The sequence below is a fragment of the Podarcis tiliguerta genome, assembly GCF_965153285.1.
Source record: "Podarcis tiliguerta genome assembly, chromosome: 2".
Lineage (NCBI taxonomy): Eukaryota > Metazoa > Chordata > Lepidosauria > Squamata > Lacertidae > Podarcis > Podarcis tiliguerta.
The window spans coordinates 84687939-84712711 of NC_139535.1; the positions used below are offsets into that span (position 1 = coordinate 84687939).

At 40.6% G+C, this 24773-nt stretch overlaps 1 protein-coding gene across 4 annotated transcripts in view; it reads right to left on the reverse strand.

Moving 5' to 3' along the window:
• TBCD (tubulin folding cofactor D) overlaps positions 1-24773 on the reverse strand; it is a 128325-nt gene that overhangs the window by 96239 nt on the left and 7313 nt on the right. For all 4 annotated transcript variants that reach the window (XM_083428384.1, XM_083428386.1, XM_083428385.1 and 1 more), the window contains exons 5-14: positions 24113-24214; positions 22621-22767; positions 21590-21645; positions 18806-18938; positions 8189-8234; positions 5770-5902; positions 3518-3666; positions 2614-2674; positions 1371-1445; positions 340-434 (exon numbers count right to left, since the gene is read on the reverse strand). In XM_083428384.1, the coding sequence (XP_083284510.1) occupies positions 340-434; positions 1371-1445; positions 2614-2674; positions 3518-3666; positions 5770-5902; positions 8189-8234; positions 18806-18938; positions 21590-21645; positions 22621-22767; positions 24113-24214 (997 nt within the window). The remainder of the gene's footprint in view (positions 1-339; positions 435-1370; positions 1446-2613; positions 2675-3517; positions 3667-5769; positions 5903-8188; positions 8235-18805; positions 18939-21589; positions 21646-22620; positions 22768-24112; positions 24215-24773) is intronic.

The following is a 24773-nucleotide window of genomic DNA, read 5'->3' on the forward strand; positions in this document are numbered from 1 at the left end:
AGTAACCCGTTCCGGTACTTCCAGGTTTTGGCGGGTCCATAACCCGAAAAAACACAACCTGAAGCGTCTGCAACCCAAGGTATAACTGTAATCCTGTGAAATAGCAGGAGATAAAAGCAAAGTCAGCAAGATATATAGGGGGGGGGAGAAAGATACTAAGGGAAGAAAAATATACTTGCCAGTCTGTAAGAAATTCTCAAGACCAGAAGCTGACAAAAGTCTATCAAATCTTTCATGCATTTGATTGTGCTTATTACCTTGTATTGTACAAGTCATCTATTTTGCTTTGTTTTTGTTAAGCAGTATAGATAGGACCTAGTTAAATGACAAGATACTTACCATCTGAGAGCCGGGAGGGAAGTAACAACCCTCTTCTTCCTAATTCCGCCAGAGCCAAACATCCACCATGCCAAGCATTATCAGTTTCCTGGAAACTATAATTTTAGAAAACGTAAGGATTGCATTCAAACTAATTTTTCTGAATTTAATAAGATGATATATTATTGTCTGAAAGCTGGTTGTACACAGTAATTGCATGCTTTCAAAAGCATGACAATAGCAACTAAATATTTCAGGCATCAAACAGTAACAGTAATATATTAAATTTTCCCCTAACTGCAAAACAATTTCTCCCAAACTGTTTCTTTTGACCCCTGTTTTAAAAATGTGCAACCCAAGCCTAAGCACTTTTATGCTGAGAAATAATCCCCATTATGTTCAATGGGTTAAGGTAAAGGGACCCCTGACCGTTAGGTCCAGCCACGGATGACTCTGGGGTTGCAGCACTCATCTCGCTTTACTGGCCTAGGGAGCCAGCATACAACTTCCGGCCAGCATGACTAAGCCGCTTCTGGCGAAACCAGAGCAGCGCATGGAAACGCCGTTTACTTTCCTGCCGGGGCAGTACTTATTTAACTACTTGCACTTCGTGCTTTTGATCTGCTAGGTTGGCAGGAGCAGGAACTGAGCAACAGGAGCTCACCCCATCGCGGGGATTTGAACCGCCGACCTTCTTATCACCAAGCCCTAGGCTCTGTGGTTTAACCCACAGCACAACCCATTCAATGGGACTTTCTACTAAAATTAATATTCAAGGGATTACAAACTTATTTATTTAATATGATATTTTATTTATTGCGCAGTTTTTAAACATCAGAAACCAATGTAAAGGATATTCTTATTTCCATTCTTCATGCCAATGTTTTTTTTTTTAAAAAGCTAGTGTTTTCAATGAGAGTTTCCACTCCTTAACACATATGCATCTGCTCTAATTGTTGCATCCATATCCTCCTTACTACACCAGAGCTAGATGTAGTTCACTGCAGTTTGCATGCCAAATGGAAAACATTCTACACAATGTAAAGTGGTACCTGAAGCAATCTAAGACAGATCCAACTACATCATCAGCCAGCTCTTTTGGTAGCCTTCCAGTCAGTCTCCCGATCCTGCAAAAAGCAGTAATTCATGAAGGCTTAGATTCAACAACGCACAAATTGTTATTGGTCACATGCTACAATGAAGCTGGTCATCCTGTGCATTCTTTTAGACCTTCCAGAGTTCTAGGAACAGAACTTGTGGCCCCTCTATTCTTGCAGGTTCTTGTTTACACAGCTTTTTGGGTGGTCCTAATAAAGATTTTGCCCAACTGTGGAGTTCTTTCCTCATAGACCAGCATGATTACTTTTGCTTTTTTATGTACCTTGAATAATAGCCCTATTTAGCCATTCAAGGAGGAAAGTGCAACCAAAGGAAGATGATTTTCTACTACCTAAAGAGGAATTTTGGTGCCTGTCCTCCAACCACTAGGTAAAACTTATTTGGCTTCAATTTGCTCTTACCTAGTTCACCGCCCAAAATTAATATCTGCCTTTAATAATATAAATACTATTATGCGTCACTTTACATCTGCTGTCTGATTTATCAGGAACCTGTGTGTTTTGCTTAAGGCATGAGACACATCTGATTTTCAAAGATGGGGATCAGCCATTGCTTCTTCATCTCATCCTAGGTGTAGCCCGATACCTGAAGGCACCTAGTAGAATCTAAACTGATCTGTAGTCTCCATTTTCAGACTGAGACTGAAGTGCAGAACTCACTTCAACACCCAGTCTTTGGATTTTCTGCTTCTGTTTTCCTTGTCCACCCCACCCCCCCATTCCTGCTTTGTGTAACATCCAGGCCAGAGATCCAGGGCTAATCAGTGGCCCTTCAGATGCTGAAAACCACAACTCCCAGCATCCCTAGCCACTGCATGCTACAGGTCTCAACAGACATTTGCCCTGACATAAAAAATAAAGATGATTCTTCCTTACTCTGAACTGGAGCTCATTTTCCTTTAAAGTGTTTAAGAATACTTTAAAGAATACAGTACCGCCTCTAGAATCAGCTGCCCAATATGGCTGCTTGAGGACAAACCTCCCAAAAAGTCCAGTAATTAATTAGTACAAAGGGAAGATCTGTGGACTTGGGAGCCTAGAAAACAGGAGGTAGGTGGTAGTAAGAGCTGGCACTGAATTCTAGGTACTGAATTCAAATAACCAACCAACCATGTGGCTTTAGTTAATGGATATTTACATATTAATCACTGTAATCACTTGATTTGAGGATACCCACCCTTTTGCTGCAGACCATCTGACAATGGTGTCCTTGTCTTTCAGTCCAATCAGCAATTGCTCTGGAAAAACATACGTTTTTGAAATATAAATCACAGTAGGAAGCTAAAAGCATCCATAGGTCTATATTTTGTCACAGGCCTTTTCTAGATCAGGCTCCTTATCCTGGGGAAAATAAGTGGCCTTCATTCACCGCTTCACTAGTTCTAGCCACATCAAGAGATATCCTCAAACCCGTCTCAGTGAAAGGTATTTGTGGTGCCTTCCTCCTGAGGGTAGCATTGGAAGGAAATAAAAGCTTTTATTTATCTTTGCTGAAGAGAATACAATGGACGGTGAGCAGACACCTTTTTATTCAAAAACGTGAGGGGGAAATATATCTTTTTAAGAATGATAGAACATTCAAAATATTGTAAGAAGGCAGGAAAGGACGCACAACGCAGCACAAAGTGACGCTATCAGCAACCACCGACAGAAAAGGGAGGCAGAGAGAAAAGCAAAAGTCAAGAGAACCTTCAAGAATTATAGCACTATTACCCCTTAAATGTTAAAAGAGACCTTGGCTTAAATCATTTATATTCTTGCTTTGCAGGTTAACCATAAGAAGGAAGGAGATCCTTAGAAGCAAACAAAGAAACCACAGCTGTATTTAGTGAAGCCATCCCATCTGAAGTGCACAAAGTGATTTCCTCTCCCTCTTCTCTCCCTGTGTGCCCCCCCCCACACCTTACCCAAATCTGTTCTGCAGGTTTACCCCAGATTAGATGGGGGGAGGGGGTTTGCAGGAAGAAAAAAGAAAGGCCTGCTATACAGCCAGAAGTCCTTACACTAATGGGATACAACCCCATGTTCACACTGGCTATGGTATCAGACTTTACACTGATTCCCATTTTCATCAAACACACCTATAACATTTTCAACCTCTCCTGGGATGTCATATTCCTCTTCTTCCTCCTCCTCCTTGACAGCCGTTGCATTTATTGTTTCCTGTACAGCAGGACTACTTGCAGAAAACTGCAAATTTGCAGCTAAAGATCGGAAACCCCGTTGATACCTAGAAAGAGAAACTTGGAATATTTATTATATTCCGAAAAGGTCAAAGAGTTTTCTCATACATTATATGTATCCCCTTCAAAAACATCAATGTAGTGTACTTCAAAAATGTAAGATATTAACTTTCAAATGCATTTCTCTTCTGTAGGGAATAGCACCTAGCAGCCACAACTTAAGAAGGCTTCTTCAATGTTCCTCAGGGAAGTTGCCTGTGGTCAGTTTCTGCTTGCTTACTGTTGCATCACTTATTAAAATAATAAAGTAAAGTAAAGGTAAAGGTACCCCTGCCCATACGGGCCAGTCGTGTCCGACTCTATGGTTGCGTGCTCATCTCGCTCTAGAGGCCGTGAGCCGGCGCCGTCCGAAGACACTTCCGGGTTATGTGGCCAGCGTGACGAAGCTGCAGCTGGCAAGCCAGCACCAGCGCAGCACACGGAAATGCCGTTTACCTTCCCGCTATAAAGCAGTCCCTATTTATCTACTTGCACTTAAGAGTGCTTTCGAACTGCTAGGTGGGCAGGAGCTGGGACCGGACGACGGGAGCTCACCCCGCCGCGGGGATTCAAACCGCCGACCATACCATCGGCAAGTCCTAGGCACTGAGGTTTTACCCACAGCGCCACCCGCGTCCCACTTATTAAAATAATAAAACACTTTAAATAACAAAAACACTCATCTGTTTATTTCCAAAGGAATACAGCACATTAATTCAAGCAATGACTGCTCATATGCCTAATGGCATAAATATCAGGGGATTCATACAAGCAATATGTAAACCATAACTCTTAAAAAAAAAAAAATCCCTTTTGTGTCCTCATGAGATAAGTACTCATTTTGTTTATTAGGACTGCGAGAATGTTTCAGACCCCAAAATATATACTTTAGGCATACTCAACATCTAGGGTGTGCCCCATGGAATTTTTGATATTCGCTCCTTCAAATGGGAGTTTCAAAAAGGTTTCACACGTGGCAACAGATGGGTGATCGTTTGAGAAAAGTTCGAATGTTACCACCTCTAGGCATAGAGAACTAGTGCACTTCTTTAGATCCAGCCATAGAAAATAAAGCTCTCCAACTCAAGTGTTTGAAGAAAACCTTATGTTTAAATTTTGAAAAATTAAAAACAGCAGCAAATTACAGCAACACAAAATGCATTTAAGATGCCAAACTAGGATCTGGGTTTTGCAGTAAAAATATCGCAATCTGCAACAATAAACACTTTTCTTAAGGTAACTCTTAAAGGTAAAATATTCAGCTCAACTAAGGATAAAAAGTGGACTGTATCATCAACAGTGATACCAGGACAAGGTACAACATGCTTTGTTGTACTGGTAGGACTGTAGCTGGGCTGCCAAGCAAATGCTTTGCCTGCACAGGTGTCTCAAGATCAATCCCCAGTATGTCCTCGTAGGGCTAGTAAACATTCCCACCTGAAACACTGGAAAACTGTTGCTAGTCAGTTTTGACAAAAGGGAACTAGACAGCTTGGACTTCATTTGAAGCTGTTTCCTATGTCTTTTTCCAGCTAACACAACAGAAAAAGCTAAAAATAGTAACACATTAATGAAGAGAGATATAAAAGGGGAGGGAGCCCCCCCCCCCAAGTAATAAGCAAAATGAAGAAAGCAATAATTGGCTGAGAATATAAATTTCCATGAGATTTTGACTTTTTAAATGTAAGCAAAGCGTGAATAAGACTGGAAATTCTGTAAACTGGTTGGATTACACTGCACACATCTAATTCCTAACTTTATTTTGTTTTGCTTTTGAAGGTGGGGGGCAGGAACACCGTATCACCTTGGATTTTAGTTTCCACGTTGACCTGAATTTATCCGTGGAAAGATTATTTAAATCCAGAACAAAATATGCAAAATACTGAACTGATAATGTAATACAAAAATACAAATATAACGTAATACAGGGAAAGCAGTCGCTTCTATCTCTGGAATACCCACGTATATTTGAAACTTAACTTCTGATCACCAAATGAACATGTGGTGATCTATTACTCATCCGCCCCTAACAATGAAAGATAGTTTTATAGTTCACCTTAGTCCAATAAAAGGAAGAGGCAAGTAAAAACATGAGTCTGAAAAGAACAAACCTCCACTTTGCCACCTTTGGCTTAAGAAATGTCAGGCCAAGTCGCTGAACAAGTTTCACTCCCAGCTTGCGAAGGAGTGTTTGGTTACTTTCAGAGAGCTTGCAGTTATCAAGGCAGTCAAGTACTGTAGAAGCTGCAGTGAACAAACGTCTCATGAATAAATGTGGCATACTTTTATTTTTTCATATTACTTTAATCCATGATAGACACAAGGTTCTGGGAAGTTCTAACTCCCAAGTCTAGCAAGACTTTTATCTATATTCTTTTATAAAGTGTTAGTTATGATATGTACAGCTTTCAGTATAGTAGTCACAACTCAGGGAACATGCATGTGTGTTATAAACTCTATTGGCCCCAATTAGGATCAGGCTGAAAGATTAATAAAATTCAAAGCATATTTTGAAGGAAAACATTTAGCTATAAACTTGAGGCAACCTGTGGTTTCAGAGGAGCAAATCCATACATTTTGTAGAAGGCTTAACTAACCTTTCCCTCCCTTACCCACCCTTTTTCTAAATGAGTGATTAATTCTGAAGGGAGCTAACGTTGAGAAGTATTTGAGTTGTTCTCATTAAACAATATCTTCCCTTTTTTTAATCCTTAAACATACTGGGTGATCTCCAAAATCTTGCCACTCATACAATGGCACTTGCCTTTCCTCTCTACTTGCTGCGCGCGCACACCCCCCCCCCAATCTGTTCCAGAAGACATAGCAACCTTCCAAAACAGTTTTGTGGGTGCACAGGAATGCAGGGAAGAGGAGAGGAAGGGCAAGTTGCATTTCACAAGTAGATGCCCATTCCACCGGTGGGCACTGGATTTCACCCGTTGTTATAGCTTTCCCTCAGGATAATTATTTCCAGTTTTATGCTACTGTTTTAGTTTGAAACAGGCATAGGCAAACTCGGCCCTCCAGATGTTTTGGGACTACAACTCCCATCATTCCTAGCTAACAGGATCAGTGGTCAGGGATGGTGGGAGTTGTAGTTTAAAACCTTACATATTTTATATTTTTGGTTTGTATGATACTGAATGTGGACCACCTTGAGAGGGCTTTTGAAGTAAACATAAATATATTTTCGCCTATCTCTAGTTAGACGGATTTTAAGAATATATTTTATTATTACCAGAGATACATACTGAGTGTGTTGTGGATTTTGTTACAACGTGAATAGGGGAAAAAAAAGTACTTTCTTTACTATCTCTCTAGAATCCTTCCTATACATAAGAGAATGAAAATATACTTGAAGTGAAGATGAAACTACTAATAGCCAAAGGAAGAGGGGGGAAAGGCTGGTTATATTTGTCACCTGAAGCAATGCTTAACTATGTTGAAGAATGTCCCTAAGGCTACCATATTAATAGAAGAACCAGAAAACCTGCATAGCTCTGTAATTCAGTTAGCATTCTTCCAGCATACATAGTAAATATGCCGATTTTAAAAGGTGCTGTGGATCTCATTCAGATATGAAGATGGCTGCATATCCTAGCTTGCTTTGAAGCTGTTAATGACAGCTTTCTAGTTCAGACAAAATGGAAAACTAAAATTGATGAAAGCTTTACTGGTTTGTTTGTCAGCTCATGCAAAAAGGGCTCATTTTTATGTCAGTTTATTAAGCTGCGATACGATCATCTGAATTCAGCCACTATTTTCCTCTATCCGTATAAATACATTGGTGCTTATGGCTAGTGTCAATCTGTGTTATTCAGTAGTGATAAAATGTCACTGGTCAACAGAGGTACTATTTCAGCAACTGTCATACTCACATACATATGTTTATGTAGGAAACAATGTGAGAGATGGGCTAATATGTACAGAAAAATAAAGCAATTTAGCTATTGTAAGTCATGCCCAAATTCACTATAAAAGTGAAAAAAGTTGGGCACATTTCCACCAAAGGGTAGCACTTAAGTTCATTGACTTGGATTTGAAGAACCATCAGCAAAAGTCCATAGAAACTGACTTCCCCCCTTCCACACTCCTCCCAACAAAAGCTCCCCTAGAACAGCATAGGATGAGACATAGAAGAAATTGCCTCATATTGGACCAAACTTGCCCAAACATGTTGCCTCTATCCAATTCTGGGTGATTTTTTCTTCCCAACAGCAACCCACACTCCATCCCATGTTGTTCAACAGGGGCCCACAACCTCCACCAAAGCTTTTGGGCACCCAGGGGGTTAACCTTTCCAGTTCACAGTTCTCAGAATCCAAGCAGATGCTTCAAAACTCTCTCTGTGAAACCAACAGGACTTAACAATGTTTTTGTTTTATTATGTATTTTGTATTTTTATGTTGCGAGCCGCCCTGCGATCTTCGGATAAATGAATAAAATAAACAAGTAACTTTGGCTGCCTTACGATCATTGTCATTCCCGTAACAGGAATTAAGATATTTATAATATTACGAAGTGTCTTACCATACGGCAAACAGTCTTCCCTTTTGCCGTGTTTAAAAAGTTGTGCCTGAAAAGTGAAAGAAAAAAATGTGTTACTAAAAATGATGGAACAGGAAGAGACGATCCTAAAAGACAGGATTTTTTGTTTTTGTTTTTTTAAAAGAATCAATTTTCCAGGCTTGATACAGAAGCTGTAAATAGAATATAGTCTGGTTCGCACGGAACACCAAGCAAAACCATGTATTAGCACAAACGTGTGTTTCCAGAGATGAGATTGTAGCCACTTCACTCCTCCCCTGGTCAAGCTCCTGTCACATTTCCAATGGCCAAACCATGGTTTGGCTTAGCATGTCTCCAAATTCAGGCTTTTGATCTGTCTTGCTTCAGATAAATCCCTGTTCCTATGGGACCTTGTTACATTTTCAAAACATATCCCAAATTTGGGGAAATGCAAGATGTAAAGTAATCCTATAACCTAAGCAGCTTAGTTTGCTACAGATAAGAACTTCTATGCTGAAAGCCTTTCTATCTTCTCCGTTCTTGCCTTAGCAATTTCCGGACGCGTAATCATTCAGCCTAGCCAAAAGGAAACTGTGTAAACTGGTTTAGTCTCATATTTACTCACTCTCTACTTTGGCAGAGAGCTCTACCACCCTGCTAGTTCTGTAGAACTTAAAAGCCCTCGTGGCTTTGCAAATCTCTATGATGCATCTTCACCACATAAGAAACAGATGGAGGGAGCAATACAAAAATATGCTCATTTGGAGTCCAACATACAGGCAACAAATGTTGACAGCTTTAGGATGCCAAAATGGGAATCACCATAAAAGAAGAAAAAACTAGACATGACCAAAATGTTCAAGATAGCAAAGAAAATATGAGAAGCAGAATGTTAACATTTTGATGGCTCTCGCTTGGGTTTTATTCTCTACTGCTCAGGGGCCAGATGCAATCTGAGTCTACAATATATTGTTATACATTGTTATGATTTAAGCAATTTCGCAATCTTCACCTGTTTTAGTCAGTAAACCTGTCATCAAATGTAAGCCTCAAGACTGTGAAGCTATGACACACGCTAGCCAATGTCCACCCAAACTGCACATTTCTGGCTACTCCCAGTGCTCTTGCACAACATGAATTAACCGAGAAACAAAATAATAATCATGGCTGCTATCTGGGATTTTGGACTGGTAGCAGGTTTAGGTTGTTTAACCAAATGCACTGAGGATACAGTCATTTGCAATGCAATCTAAACTAGCCTTAGAATGTATATCAAAAGAAAGAAAGAACTTTTCTCCTTCCCTAAGTTATTATATGTAAATATGTACATGGAACAAGAGACACTTATATGTATGGATATCCTTAAATTTTATACTACTGCAAGTGAACACCATATATATTTTTCTAGCAGTAGCATCCACCATCGAATCATACAAGTCACCATGGGTATGGCTCAATAGGACACAAAAACAAGCTCTATTGGAGCTGAGGAGAAAGCATTTCACAAGGGAAACTGTGCAAGTCAGTGTTGCAGTCTGAATGATAGTGTTGTGTTTAATTATGAAAGTGTGGGCTGGATCGTGCCAGAAGTTTCTTAAACTAAAAGAGCAATGACTAAAGCAACCCAAAGAATATCCCTATGAGTTATTCATTTTTACCCATTCATTTAAACGTTCAGAGACTCCAGACTGGGTACTTTATTTTAGCCTATGTTTTGTCACTCCAGTAGGAAGGGAGCCTTCCAGATAAATATGGCCAGGAGTTAAAATTAAAGGAACATAGCCCAACCCTAGAAGTATTTCCTCCTATGGAACAACTATTTACAGACTTAAGTAATTTCAACTACAGTGCATATGCAACAAAAACTCCCCAAGGCTATGCACCTGCTTTGTTTTAGGTTTTAATGAACAGCATTTCATGATCTTAAAAGTAGCATTAATGAAGACTGCATTGCAACGTACAGAGAACACCTTGAGGATTAGGATCAGTTTGAGGCTTTTAAATAAAAAGGATGCTAGTAGCAGAGGACTTTCAACAGACCTTGACACTTCCCTGCTAACAATGTTAAAAATGCCAGCTATATTTGTGCCAGAAAGAAGGGGTCCCCCCCCCCTAAAATCAGGAGCCTTGCAGAGATATATGTAATATTACTTAAATCTTTCGGAGCGCTAACTCAAGATCTTGACGGAGCTTTTAGAGAGATGTTCACATCATAAACATTGTTGAGCAATTACCAGACTATATAGGGATTTTCACCTGTGACATAAATCCATGAAAAGAGGTTAAACCAATAGGCTTGACTGCATAAAAGATGTTATCATAGACATAGCTGGATCTTTCTAATTCAGAATACCTTTTGGTTTGTCAGTGTACATAAACATAAGGCCTTGGCTGGCTGCAAGTCATTGTCAGGACTCATCTTAAGTCTGGGATAGCTCACTCAGTAGACCATGAGACTCTCAATCTCAGAGCTGTGTCTTCAAGCCCCACATTGGGTGACATATTCCAGCATTGAAGGGGACTGGACTAGATGACCCTCACTGTCCCTTCCAGCTCTACCATTCTATGATTCTAATCACCTAAAAGGAGTTGGAATTAGTTCCACATTCCGTCAGTTAAGATGGCAATATGTACACAGGACTCAAGGCCAGAACTAAAGTCCCTTAGGACCTCCCATCGTGTCCTTTCATTCCCAACACGAAGTGAATCAACTATAGGGCTAAGAATCACATGCTGAAGTATCAACTTAACATGAGCCAAGTGCAGAATAGTTTATCAGAATAGAGATATAGTCTTTTCACATTGCAGGCTTACTCTTTCATTGAGATCATCAGTTAAGGCTAAACAATGTGTCCCCCTAAGATCTGATCTGCACTTGGAACAGACACGGGAGAGGATCTTTTCTGTGGCCAGGCCTAGGTTCCCTGCTAAGGCAGCCTACTTTGCACTCTGCAATGGTATTTTGCAGCAGCGTAAAAAAAAACAAAACCCTTTTTAGAAGGCATTTCATTTGATTTTAATTTCTTCCCAAAAGTTTTAGGACTCGCTTGTCTTTTTAGAGCCGTGGCTTCTCTGGAGGAAATTTTTACTGGCTAGGTGACTCACTCTCTCCCCTACCTCCACATCTGTAACATGGGAGTAGTACTTCTCAAATTCATAGAGTTGTTATAAAGAAAAACCCAATAAAGTTCCTAAAGCACATACTTAAAATAGTTGGTTATCTTTGACAATAACTACAGATCAGGAGTTCTATACTTAGTTACAACATAGATGTGTTTTAGAGTTTGGATGAATAATGACAACACAGTGGTACTTCAGGTTACAGACGCTTCAGGTTACAGACTCCGCTAACCCAGAAATAGTACCTCGGGTTAAGAACTTTGCTTCAGGATGAGAACAGAAATCACACGGCAGCAGCGTGAAGCCCCATTAGCTAAAGTGGTACCTCAGGTTAAGAACAGTTTCAGGTTAAGAACGGACCTCCAGAACGAAGTAAGTTCTTAACTCGAGGTACCACTGTAAAGCAGAGATGGGTGAAATAGTCAGGGTGGAAAACTATCACATGGGGATATATCTAGATTATTTGCTTGTAAGATCCTACCCAGGTGCATTCAAACTACATTCCACCAAGTTCAATGAGACTTGGAACTCATTTTATAGCATAGATGAGAGAGAGGTGGTGCTTTCATACTGACTCTCTCCTGAAGCAACAAAAGGTGTGCAAAGGTCTCAGCTGAAGAAACCTATTTCTAATTAGGAAGCCAATAATATGTTTGCTTTGTCTTGTCTTCAGGAACTTTAAAAGGCCACAGCACATTATGTTAAAAGCAGGGGAAGGTGTCTATTATATGCCTTGGGCATTCTAAAGTTACACCACGTTCCTTCCATATTAATGGGGGCGCATAACATGTGCCAAACTAACCAGCCTGCTGAGAGGAATGCAGCTCTCTCTCTTTTAAATAATTACACCACCTACAAATTAAAGAAAACCATTGGCGTATCCTAGCGACAGAAGTGTCAGATCTGGTTTTGTTGCTTTTGAAATAACATGGTGCAAGGTACAAACAAGAACTAGTTTCTTAGTAATCAGGGTAAAACCTGACACACCTCCTAATTGTCTGCATAACCCACTTTGGTTTTGCCTTTGTAAGATGTAAGAATCAGCATTACCTCTGGGAAATCTTCCCCAAGCTATACAAATCATCACTATTTAAGACTGGCATGACTGCTTGGCAGCAGGTACATCTTGCTGCCAAACAGATGGGAATTTGCAGTTACCCTCTGGCTCCAGTAAACTATGAGCAATGGGCTGTGCCCAACCTTAAGGGAAGATTGAAGAGAGCACAGTCAATTGCTCTTCAGCACCCCTCACAGGTCAGACAAGCAATTCACCGTCTCTAGTCCCATTTGCCCACCACACATTACTAAAAGTGAAGGAGAGTATAACAGTTGAGGAATGATTTCAAGAGGAAATCACCTGGGTCAAGGAGGAGCCTATACCCAAATTAGGACAAGTTTCATATAAGCCACAGGAAGCATGCACTTGGGCTGGCTACTATTAGAATCCGGAGGCTCTCAGCTTTGGTTTTCTTACATGAAGGGAACTTCCCATTCCCTCCTTCACTCTGCAGCCCCCTGCACCACCTGAAAACCTTGTCCAAAGGACTGGGGGACCCCCATGAAGAGCATGGGATGGGCCATGATGTTGCTAGGAAAGGGGGAAAGTGACCAAACTTAGGCAAGTACTTTGTGCAAGCAGAACCCCACTGCTACAAGCAACCCTCATCCAGTTCTGACCAGCTTCCCACTCCCTCACTTCCCTCTTTAAGGGAACACAGGGGAGAGGAAAGTTCACCCCTTCGGTGAACTTTCTTCTGTTCACAGGATCAATAACATTGTTCTATAAATAATAGTTGCTTGACACAATTTAGGGGAGGAACCACAGAACAGTTGTATAGCACAAAATGCCCCAGACTTCATCCTCAGATTCTCCAAGTAGGGCTGGAGGGGAAAACCTTGCTGAAACCCTGCACAGATATTGCCAGTCAGAGTAGATCATACAGAGATGGTTAGATCAATGGTACAACATGGAATAAAACAACTTTCTTTGAACCCAATTTAAATGAGCATACAAATCAGGGACTTAGCAATTCACATTAATTTTTGAATGAACTTAATTTAAGCCCAAACTGAAAAGCTGTAAGTAGGATTAAAACCAAACTGGAATTGAACCTCCAAAATGGTCTAGTGGTGAGTGAGGGTGGGGGGCAGGATAATGCACTTCTTGTCACTTTCTTCCAAGAAGAAAGGGAAGGGACAAAGAAGGGAATCAGCTTAGAACCCACCCTCCACCCATCTAAGAGACATATCAGCCAAAGGCAGGCAGCAAACCTCCACATCAATGTGTCTAAAAATCTAGGTTAAAGGCTCTTCACAATTAGAGACATCAAACATAGGTATATGGGCAACCCTCATAGCTACACTTCTGTTTTTTGTGCCCCTGGGACTAAAGAACTGCATAGCAGGGCTATCTCTAACCTGGGGCACAGTCTACCACAGCACAGCAGTATTTACCAAACAATGCTTGAGAGCAGGGACAATTCTCAGAGAAATGCCCTTTTCTTAAGACACAAATAAAAATAGTTCTTAAGGTACTTCTTTTCACTAACTTCCTGCCTGGGATACTTTATTTTAAAGTCATTACTCACATTTGTGTACTGTATCTCTTATGAAAAGAAATTAAGCACAACTTAATAAGTTTCTATGCCCCAGGCTACTTCAAGATGAGGACATCGCTGTCACGCAAGAACTTGGTGTGCTACGCCCTGCAGGGCTAACAAAAAAGTTGCTGGTTACACAGGGGCAGGTTTAGAAGCAAGCCTGCCAACACAGAGCGTTTATATTGTAAAGTTATTCAGTAGAAGCTTCTCGTAGTTATAGACCAATTGCAGGAGCTTTGCCACAAACTATTTCAAACGTATCCATAAGTCAACAGGCACAGATATCAGAGCCTCAGGACCATGCTACACCTTATCTTTAAAGGCATCACTGCACCTAATGTGCAGATTAAAGCAAATTAATCAATGGGAGGGGAGGCTGAAAACCAATGGGATCAAAGACATGCAGAGGGAATTTAACCTTTCCTTTGCCTGCTGCAATCCTGAGCAAAACCCCTTTTCTGAGCTAGTGTTACTGAGAGAACATCTCCCATTAGTGTACTAATGACCCCCCCCCCATGCAATTTGCATTTTTAAAAGTCTTATCTCGTTTGGTCATCACATCTTTAACTAAGGTTAACTAAGGTTTCCCAAACCAGAAAAGTATCACATAGGTCCTCATGCTACACTTTTCCTAGCCTCCGTCAGTGTCATGCTGGCAACCAGCACAGGCTCACAGAACACACAGCCGACAAAGGCACATAATGCAAATATTGTCTGTCAACAGGAGAGTACATTCAGCAGCCAATGCTGCGTTTTACATTCAATACAGACATGCCTTATTTCAAAAGTGTATCTGAAAGAAATCAAGTAGTGCTACCTGTTGGCAATCCATCATTTCACAACAGGTGCGCTATCAACAGGTGCAGAAAAACAAGCCCATAAGTGGAATCAAGTTGTGCAATATGCAATGCATGTTTCAACAAGAACTATGTCAGTGTTAAACACTACGCATTAAATTACAAATTAAACAGCAGCATTCCTGTCTGCTCAGACCGATTCAGGAAGAAAGATTTCAAAGCTCAGGAACTGTTCAGATGCTACGTCTCTCCCCACTCTACCCCTCCCTGTCAAACTTCAACACATGGTGAAACTGAGTGTGTGTCTTAGCAATGCAAGCACAATCCCCACCTTCTCAGCAGCTGGAGCCTATGTTCAGCAGCTACTGCTGCATTTTAGTTAGAATACTTCATCTGTACAGTGCTATGTTTATTTAAATGTACGACCCTGATTCCCTGAGGTAGAACCTGCTTTTCTAGTGGCTTCTATATCACAAGGTTTGAGGAGAAAGATATAGCATTCATTTAAATACAGCCATTACCTTCCGTGTGTTGTGAGGTGTCAGGGGTACAGCTCACAAACCCAAGATTCATATCCACCTTTGCATAAGAAATAGCAACTGAACAAGCTCTAAGAGCCTGCATCTTTCCACAAAAGCTGAACCACTTTGATATAAAGATTGCCAAGATAACTTGGCCACTGAATCTGCTCTGATGGAGTCACGAGGATGTAGCTGTTTATCACCTATTTTTACATGGCTAAATCCAGAAATGAAGCCCTCTTCCATTTTGTTATGCCATTTCAGCAAGTTATGTCGCTTCATAATCTCCAATATATGTCAAAGGCTTCAGGGAATTGTAGACATTAATGTGAAATAACTGCTGTAAATGGCACCCCCAAGCCAAATCTTACTCTACACAGAGACAGACTGCTGGTACAGTCATACCTTGAGTTGAAGTAGCTTCGGGATGAATATTTTCAGGCTGCGCTCTGAAAAGGAGTGTGTTACTTCCGGGTTTCGCCGCTCGTGCATGCGCTCAAAATGACGTCGCGTGCATGCGCGGAAGCAGCAAAATGCGACACGCGTCTTACGTTCGCTTCAGGATGCGAACGGGGCTCCGGAACGGATTCCGTTCGCATCAAGAGGTACCACTGTAGTCCATTGATACATTAAACTGTATCTACTGTTTTCAAGATACCATACAAACCTTTTTCCTCAGACCTGATATTTTGAGTCATCTTTAGCTGGAGATGTTGAACCTGGACTAAGAAGATTATCTTAGGCACGCCACACTCCCTCAAGCCTTGCCTTCTCAGCCTCAGTTCCATCTTCCTTCACACTACCAGCTACATCTCTTACAAGGTTTGTGTAAGGACACCATATGTAATGCTTTAAGAAGCCTGAACTCTAAAAGGAAAAACATACTACTTTTTTCAAGCACTACTCACTACCACTAGCAAAGTGCCCATGGAATTTCATGGATGGGTTGACGGAAAGTGTTTGGTGCTTAAGGTAGGGAAGGAGGGTTCCAGCTATTTCTGCATCAGATCTTGCATATTATCTCTATCCTTGCTCCAGTCCTGTTTTCTACTGTCTATCTAGATAGGCCAAGATTGGAGTGCTCTGTGTAGGCAATGTCTGCTTTCTATACTCTTCCCAGATGTAATTGGGCTAGTATCCTATCCTATTGGGGCATGTCAAAAGTAGAAGAACTTGAATGTTATCCTACTTGGGCAGGCTTAATTATTTTAGGGAGGGACATCTATTTTTTTTAAAAAAAACCTGCTAAGCAATGAGACTAAAATGTGTAGAGTAACCAATGCAAATTCTACAACTATGCAAATACAACTTGAGCAAATATATCAAATGTAATATATTTATATAAACACCATTCAACATTCATAACACTAATTGTTGTTCAATTCCTTTTCTATAATACAGTGGTACCTCAGGTTACATACGCTTCAGGTTACAGACTCCGCTAACCCAGAAATAGTACCTTGGGTTAAGAACTTTGCTTCAGGATGAGAACAGAAATCGTGCTCCGGCGGCACGGCAGCAGCAGGAGGCCCCATTAGCTAAAGTGGTGCTTCAGGTTATGAACAGTTTCAGGTTAAGTACAGACCTCCGGAACAAATTAAGTACTTAACCCGAGGTACCACTGTACTCACCTACTCCATAATACCATTTGCCTGTCACCTGTAACTTTACCTTTCATTGTAAAAGGAGAAGAGCCACTGAATATATTGCGCAACTAATATTAGCCCCCTGGATGTGTGGCTGCAACCATATACACTAAACTGGAAGTAAATCCCATTGAATTTAATGCGACTTACTTCTGGATAGGCATGCATAGGATTATGCTGCAAGCAGTCAATCTATCAACAGCAGAGAGATATAAGCAAAAGGGCAACCTAATCAATGAAGTTGCTCCATATAATATGTATGCCGCTCCTTAAGAGGAAGCAAAACCCATACATAGACAGACAGGCTTAAGGTTCCTGGTTTCAAGAAAATTATAAATCATTCCAGTTTCGATTCAACTTGTTAAGTTTTCACCTGTTTCGTTTAACAGACACTAATAACAGGAGAAATAAAACCACACGGAACAAAAGAATTATGATGCACATTTTGTGTCCTACATGTTTCATCATGCACCAGCAGCAGCCTTTGTTAAGAGGATGAAGGTGGCATTTAACCCTTAAAACTTGCAAAACAGGAATCTGATAGGGTAAGAAAGGGAAAGGGAAAGAATTGCATATAAAAGCTTTTTCTACTACTAATAGCAAAATGTCTGTGAAACTCCACTTGTGTTACACTATAGTTCAACCAAACAATGAAACCTGGGCAGGTATTTACAGATGGAGGCAAAGAGCTATCCATATAGAAGCCAGCAGGGTTTGGGGCGTATATCCAACCAAGCCATACAAAATTAGATCCACTGAAATCAATGGACCCAAATAGTATAAGCCTACTGGTTTCAATGAGCATACTATGAATATAAATGAGTTGAATATAAACTTTAGTGTTTACTATTAATGCTACTGGGGGGAAATTAATGGACTACAATATGGGCTAATATTTGTGGTGGGGGGAGAACTGCTTGAGTAATGCCTAGTAATACAACCATTTACTTTCCTCAATAAAAGTAAATGCTTGACATTCATTACTATGTAGAAAAGCAAAGCATTTGAGGGCAATGGTTTTAGTGATGAACCAGAGTAGTGGAGCAGAGGAAGAATTTTTCATCCACCCTTCCTTTTAATCCCTTGTACTGTTGAGTTCATTGCAGCAAAGAGCAATGGGCAGCTAGGCCAGCTTGCCCTCATACAGAATGGGTGTGTAAGGAACGTAGCCTGCACATAAAATTTGACAAGCCTAATGTTGGCCCAGTTATAACACAACCCAGATTAGATCCCGGTTTAAGATGCTGGTTTACAAGCAACAATTAAATGCAGCTTCCTGATTTAGATGTCAAGGGAACCTATGTAGTTTAACAAATCAGAACAGAAGTGCCAAAGTTGAGTGCATGAGTGGAGTGAATGAGGGAAGGAGGGAAAGCGAAAATTTGTTGAGCAAAATATTGTGTGACCTACCATGCAGCAACGTGCCCAGTACTACATTGGATACAATCCAGAATGTTTATCTTAGTTGATTTGCAATTATCAAATTCATTTCAGTCACAACCAAATTGGTAATAGATAAAGCCGCAAATATGATCAATTAAAACTAATGTTATCAATCCATTTTCAGTGGCAAATTATGTGTCCTTCAGTTGCACAATGCATTAATGGTATGACTGGCAACATGCAAGTCTTCTTCTGGGGGTGGTGCATATAATACTGGAAAACAGGTTTTCTGTATATTTAATACTTACATAGCTTTCGCAGCTGCAACTTCTCCTGCCACAGTGTTGTCAAGATGAAAAAACCTGTATCTGTATCACTCTCTGCTATGCAACTATTAATAGCAGAGAATTTTTGCTCCATATTGCATCCGGCAACCACATACTGTTCTTAAATAATGACAAATGTTAAGGGATGGGAAGGTAATTGAATGCCATCTACTGGGTTTCTGCCAACAAGAGCATTTAGAGGGAAAATATTTCAGATTATCTTTGAAAGAAATAGCATTGTTTACCAGGGCTTGAAGCATGCCATCCATTACAATAGTTCCCTCCATAGTCTGAAAGGAGGATTTAGATAACATTGAAAGGGTCCAGTCCAGGAAGTCTGCCATTCTTTTTTGTTTGACATCAGGGCGGGTAATAAACCTGTTGCAGAAAAAAAAGAAACATTGCAAGTTACCTATTCATAGCAGTTCAGTTGGTAACTCATTTTTCCTGTTAGACAAACTGGTTTTTTTGTTCCTAAAGGCAACTGGCCAATGGATGCTTTCCAACATATTTTGGATGGGAACATTCCAACTGTCAGCAATATAACCCTGTCTTTTTCTAAAGAAGCTTATAACCCAACAATTTATACTGCCACAGTTAACAGCCAAATTGCCTTAAAATTAGAGTTGGACACTTTATTTACATAAAGGGAATAATATGTTGTGTGTTTTGCCTTACTACTATCTGAAAAGCTAGAAGCAAATCAGGAGATAGAGTGAATACTTGGTCTCTAAGGAAAACTGCAAATAACCAGAAAGGTAGCAGAACAATCTTAGGAGCAGAAGACAACTTCTATTCTTCTTACATGCTAATATTAGCAGAAAACAACAGTATTAGTTTCCACCATTCTTATCAAGAAAGGTATATGTCCCCACTTCTTTTTTTACCAAAAACAGAACTGGAATGCCAAGTGCTTTACAGCGATATTTTTTAAACAAACAAACAACAAAGATATATACCAACATGCACTGCTGTCAAAAGGTTCATCTGTCACTATGTACCATTGACCAATCCAAAATAAAATGTTAGTCAGTTTGCTTAGAACTCCCACTAGATGTCACTAGAAATCTACATGTACTGTATTTTTCGCTCTATAACATGCACCCAACCATAACACGCACATAGTTTTTAGAGGAGGAAAACAAGAAAAAAAAATATTCTAAACGAAACAGTGGATGTATGATTTTTGTGGTTCATGCTGTGGCCACAGACATGTGATCTGATACTGAGTTTGGAGTAGCCCAATGCAAAAATCCTGAGGATCCATGTGGATCCATGCTTTGTAACCACGTTTTTGCACCACTGTGACCCCAGGCCACAGTGGGCATCTGATTTTTTTTTGGTGCAAGATGTAGCCATGGACATGCTATGTGATCTGATGGTGAATTTGGGGTGACCCAGTGCAAAAATCCTGAGGATCCATGTGGATCCGTGCTTTGTAACCACGTTTTAAGTGGGGAGGGAAGGAAAAGCACTCAAGGGACAAGGAGCACGCATGGGGTGGGTGGAGAAGGATGCTGCTAATAATGAAGAAGAGGGGTATAAGGGGAGAAGGCTCCTCTCCTCTCCCACTTTGTTCCTTTAAAGTAAGCAGGCTCTGCTTTTCTTCCTCCTCCCCGCTCATCCCTGGCTTAGCGAGCTGAAAAACTTTGCTGCTATGTACCGAGCTGAGTGGGGAGGAAAGAGGGACAGAGAGCCTGCTTGCTTTAAAGGAACCAACCGGACAGGAACCGCTTACACTCGTGTAAGCGGCTCCTCTCCTCTCCAGCTTTGCTCCTTTAAAGAAGCAGGCTCTCTGTCCCTCTCTTCTCCCCACTCAGCGGCTCTTCTCCCGCTTTGCTGTTTCAAAGCGAGCCACGGAGGAGGGAAGGAAGGGGAACCATGGATCCTCTGCTCATGACTGCAGCAGATCCCCCCGCCATCCGTAGGCATTCGCTCCATAACACGCACAGACATTTTCCCTTGCTTTCTAGGAGGAAAAAAGTGAGTGTTATGGTGCAAAAAATACGGTACTTTATTCCAATGCTCTGAGGCCAGTTTCATAATACAATGCATTTTCTGTGCCGCCTGAAAAGCCTTTTGCTACAGGCGATATTCCATAACCACATTCTTACAATAGAGCCAATTATAATATTGTTAATTCTTAACTTACAAACAATTTTGCCACCATAAAACCAGCATTAAAAAAGTGTGATAGGCGCCAGACATTGCCAGAAGGATAACTTTTTAATTTTTACCATGGATTTCACAAGTCCATTTGACAAATCGGTGCTGGGCAGGAGGAGGGAGGGGATCTCATCGCTGAATTCAATGGAAGGTTTTGTACAAATGTTTCGGGCAGTATTTAAAAGTGGTGGAAGATATCTGGATATGCTTGCACACCATTAACATAAGGAAACCCTCATTTCACTTATAAATTGTTGCATCACTTCATAAGATTATACTGTGAAAAAGAGATTGGTTCCTTAAAGTCAGCACCTATGGCAGAAATATTGCAACTCTCCATTTATTCCAGACAGGGAAAAGAAGAAGGCAATTCTCAATGACCCAGGATGCTAAGAGGCTTCAGTTTAGATGTGTCATTTTGTTCCCCACAAACTGCAAATTTAGGTGGCTGAGTGCTGATAGTGTCCTTGTTTTGGTTCCAGCCATAAGAAACAAGAGAAAAGTATTAGCAGGTTCAAGTGATGCTCAGCTGAACAAAACGTTTTTCAAAATAACCCAAAAAGGAGACACACACACACACACACACACACACACACACATGGCCCAGTGTGAACAGCTCAGTGGTTTCAAGGAACCAATGAGCGTTGAGTATCCATTGAAAAATAGAAATGGAAAGTTTGGTGGGAAACTAGCTTCAACTGAACTGCTGGAGTTTATTACAGCTTATGTGTCGTGGGGTGAGAGCATGGCTAGCTAGAACCCTGAACAGGAGTCCTCCCATTAGGCAGTGAGGATATTCTTGTACATACACCAACAGTAATGAGACAGTACATTTTCTGTCAATATCAGCTTAAGGGACTTACTTTGAGACCAAAACTGCAGCTGCATCTCGAGCTTTGTCACTTACAATCAAATAGGACTAAAAACAAAAACAAAATTGAGTTAGAGGAGTTTGCAACATTAAAACCAAATGTGCACAATGTTTGTATGCAAACACTTCACCTAAGTATCTATGCAAGTCAGAACGGGGACAAACTACAGAAGGGATATAAAAGTATGGACTTCATACAGAGAGTTAACTGAAGTGCAAATGGTTGGGACTTCAAAGTGCAGTATAGGGCTGTTGGAAGCCCTTTTGCAAACACCCTCAGTTTCATCTTATTCAAAGTGAAAATTAAATATTGGTATATTTAATAAATATAATAAATTCACAATAAATATAATATATTCACAAGAATTCAAGTTTACAGATGAGTAAGATTCCAACTACACATTATCTTAATATAAACAACATTATGAGGAATTTATACTGTATTTTTATATTGGGGTATTTTTGGAAAGTATCTTGTTTTGTCTAAAATATATTTTTATATGTTATGTTCTGATAAGTTTAAACTCTTCCAGTACAGATAAAAGATTATTGTTCTTGATTAAACATCTATATAAAAGCACTGTGCTGAAGGTGCACTGCTCTACAAATGGGCAGCTCACAGGATCCGTACCAGCTACAAAGGAAGTTAAGCAAGGTTGTATCCTAGCTCCTGCACTGTTTAATTTATTTGTAAATGATATGTTATGTATTTTTGTGTTTTTATATTCTAAACTGCCCTGTGATCCTCAGTTGAAGGGCACTGTAGAAATGTAATAAATAAATAATAATACAAGTTATTGTTTTACCATTTGACAGATGAGATCCTCAAATTAAGAAACAGTGACTTGCCAAACAACATACAACATCATGGCAAATATAAACCTTTAAATGAGGTTTCCCACACCCAAGTCCAAGACTAAAGCTAGTACCCCAGAACAACCCCGAACAACTGTAAAGGCTTATTAATATTACAAAAGACATTCTGCTTTCTACAGATTGCTGAACAGATCCAGAAATACTTGCTTTTGCCACTTTGAGAATGCGATCCATTGTTGGCACTCGAGGGCATCCTTCTTGGGAAGAGATGTTTCCATCCAGCCGTGCCAAATCGAACGGGATCAGGCATGTTACAGACAACCACAACAAGAGCATGTAGCGTGTCTCCCAGGTCTAACGAAACACAGAAAAAAATTATTATCATAAAAGTCGTTTTTAAAAATAGTTTGTGCCCCCAGAAAGTTTGCAGCACACCCTTGTGAAAACCATCTCCATATGCAAAATGTTAGGCCACTATTACAAAAAATAGGAAAGATGTAGGAATGAAATAGGACCTCCAAGATTAAGTTTTAATTGACTATGGAAGGACAGTTACACAAATTTAAATGGAACATGGTTCAGCTAGAATACTTTATTCACACACAAGCCTAAGCCCCAACTTCATGAACCCTGCCAAACAAATCATGGCTCCTGAAGACATGTGCAAACATAAGATAGGAATTTCATTATTTTGAAAAAGCTCATAGATTGAACGCTCCAGAAGTAGTTTGCTCATTCCCATATCTTTTTATCAAGATAACAGCTTGAAATTTTCAAAGTGCAGTTCCCTGGACCTTTAAAAAATAAGTGAGAATGCAATTGCCTCCTTAGAATACAAGGTAAGCAACAACTCTTGCTAAAAGGGTATATAAAGCATGCAGATATGACAGCAGTTTCAAAACAGTGTGAGTGAAAGCACACCTGTGAACATACAAAGCTGTCTTTTAGCAAAACAGACCACTGCCCCCCTCCTTCCATTTAGTGTAAACCACATGGACTGGCAGCAATTCGCCCAAGGTTTCAGATGGGGTTCCTTCCAAGCCTTACCTGAAAACGCTAGGAGCTGAAACTAGGAGCTTCTGCATACAATGTATGAGCTCCACTACTAAGCTATGGCCCCATCCAGCACACATGCAATCATATTTGCACATGTTCCACATGAAACTGGCAATGTGCTAGTCCAACTCAGAGTAGACCCACTGAAATGCATGGATCTAAGTCAGGTTTATTACTTTCAGTTGTTCTCTCCCGAGTAGGATTAACATTTGATACAAGCACTGTAAATTTTAATAGCATTTCCCTATCAGTCTCTTTCATTTACATACAGAGGTTTTGGTGAGGGGTGGGAGTGGGTGAAATGGCAGTCTTCTGCATGCCTGATGTCAGTGGGGAAAGTGGAAATGAGAAGGATCACAAGAAGTTGAAAAGCCTGCCTTGTGCAACCCTTCTCACACTGCCCCTTTCAACCTCTGATGTGGGGATTTGGGCAGGTGAGCGGGACAACCCGCTTGTCAGTCATGTAACATCCTAATTACCTCATGTAATTCAAAGTTAGCCTATGAGGTGGGGAGAAAAAGCTTCCCCGTTCCTGGTCTAATGAGTTGTGGTGGTGGGGAGAGGGGGGTTGCTGGGAGAGACGCAGGCAGAATTAGAGGTGGGGTTGGTGAGCAACCACAAGCAGGGGCAGACATGAACTCACCTCATGGTCTTTAGGATTCTGAGATTCCAGCATATCCAAGACAGGTTGTACATCAACTACTTCATGAGGAAACATGCGAAGGAAAGTTTTATACCCTCGTACCTAGCAAAAAAAAAAAGAGTTTCTTAAGTAAATAATTCATTTCCAGTTATAGTACTATAAAAATGAGGTTGTGCAGTATTCCCCCCTCCCCCCCCCAAAAAAAACCCCCCTGAGGTACCACGTTTAATTTATGGTATCTAGGCCTAGTTTTCGCTGAGGTGGTCAACTTGTGTCTAGACAACACCATTTCGGGCTGCGGATAGGGATTCACACAATAGGGTAATCTTCCATGAATCAACATTCCTACAAAAAATTATCATATCATGGAGAAGGCTAGGCTGTAACAATTCTTCCTAATATACTAGTTGTCTGTGTAAGCTGGCACCTGCATCCGAAGTGGTGCAAATCAAAGGATTACCACCTCTGTAACAATGAAAACAAAGTAAGAGAATGCTAAGGTAACATCAAGGAAGACAAAAGAGATAGCAAATGGTCTGTCCCCCGTCCCCTGGCAAAATCCACCCCCATAATTGATGCCATCAGGCCCCACAGATGCAGGAAGAGTGCAGAGGAACAGCATCTGTGGCAATGAGACTTGGCAGCAAACCATTATGGAAAA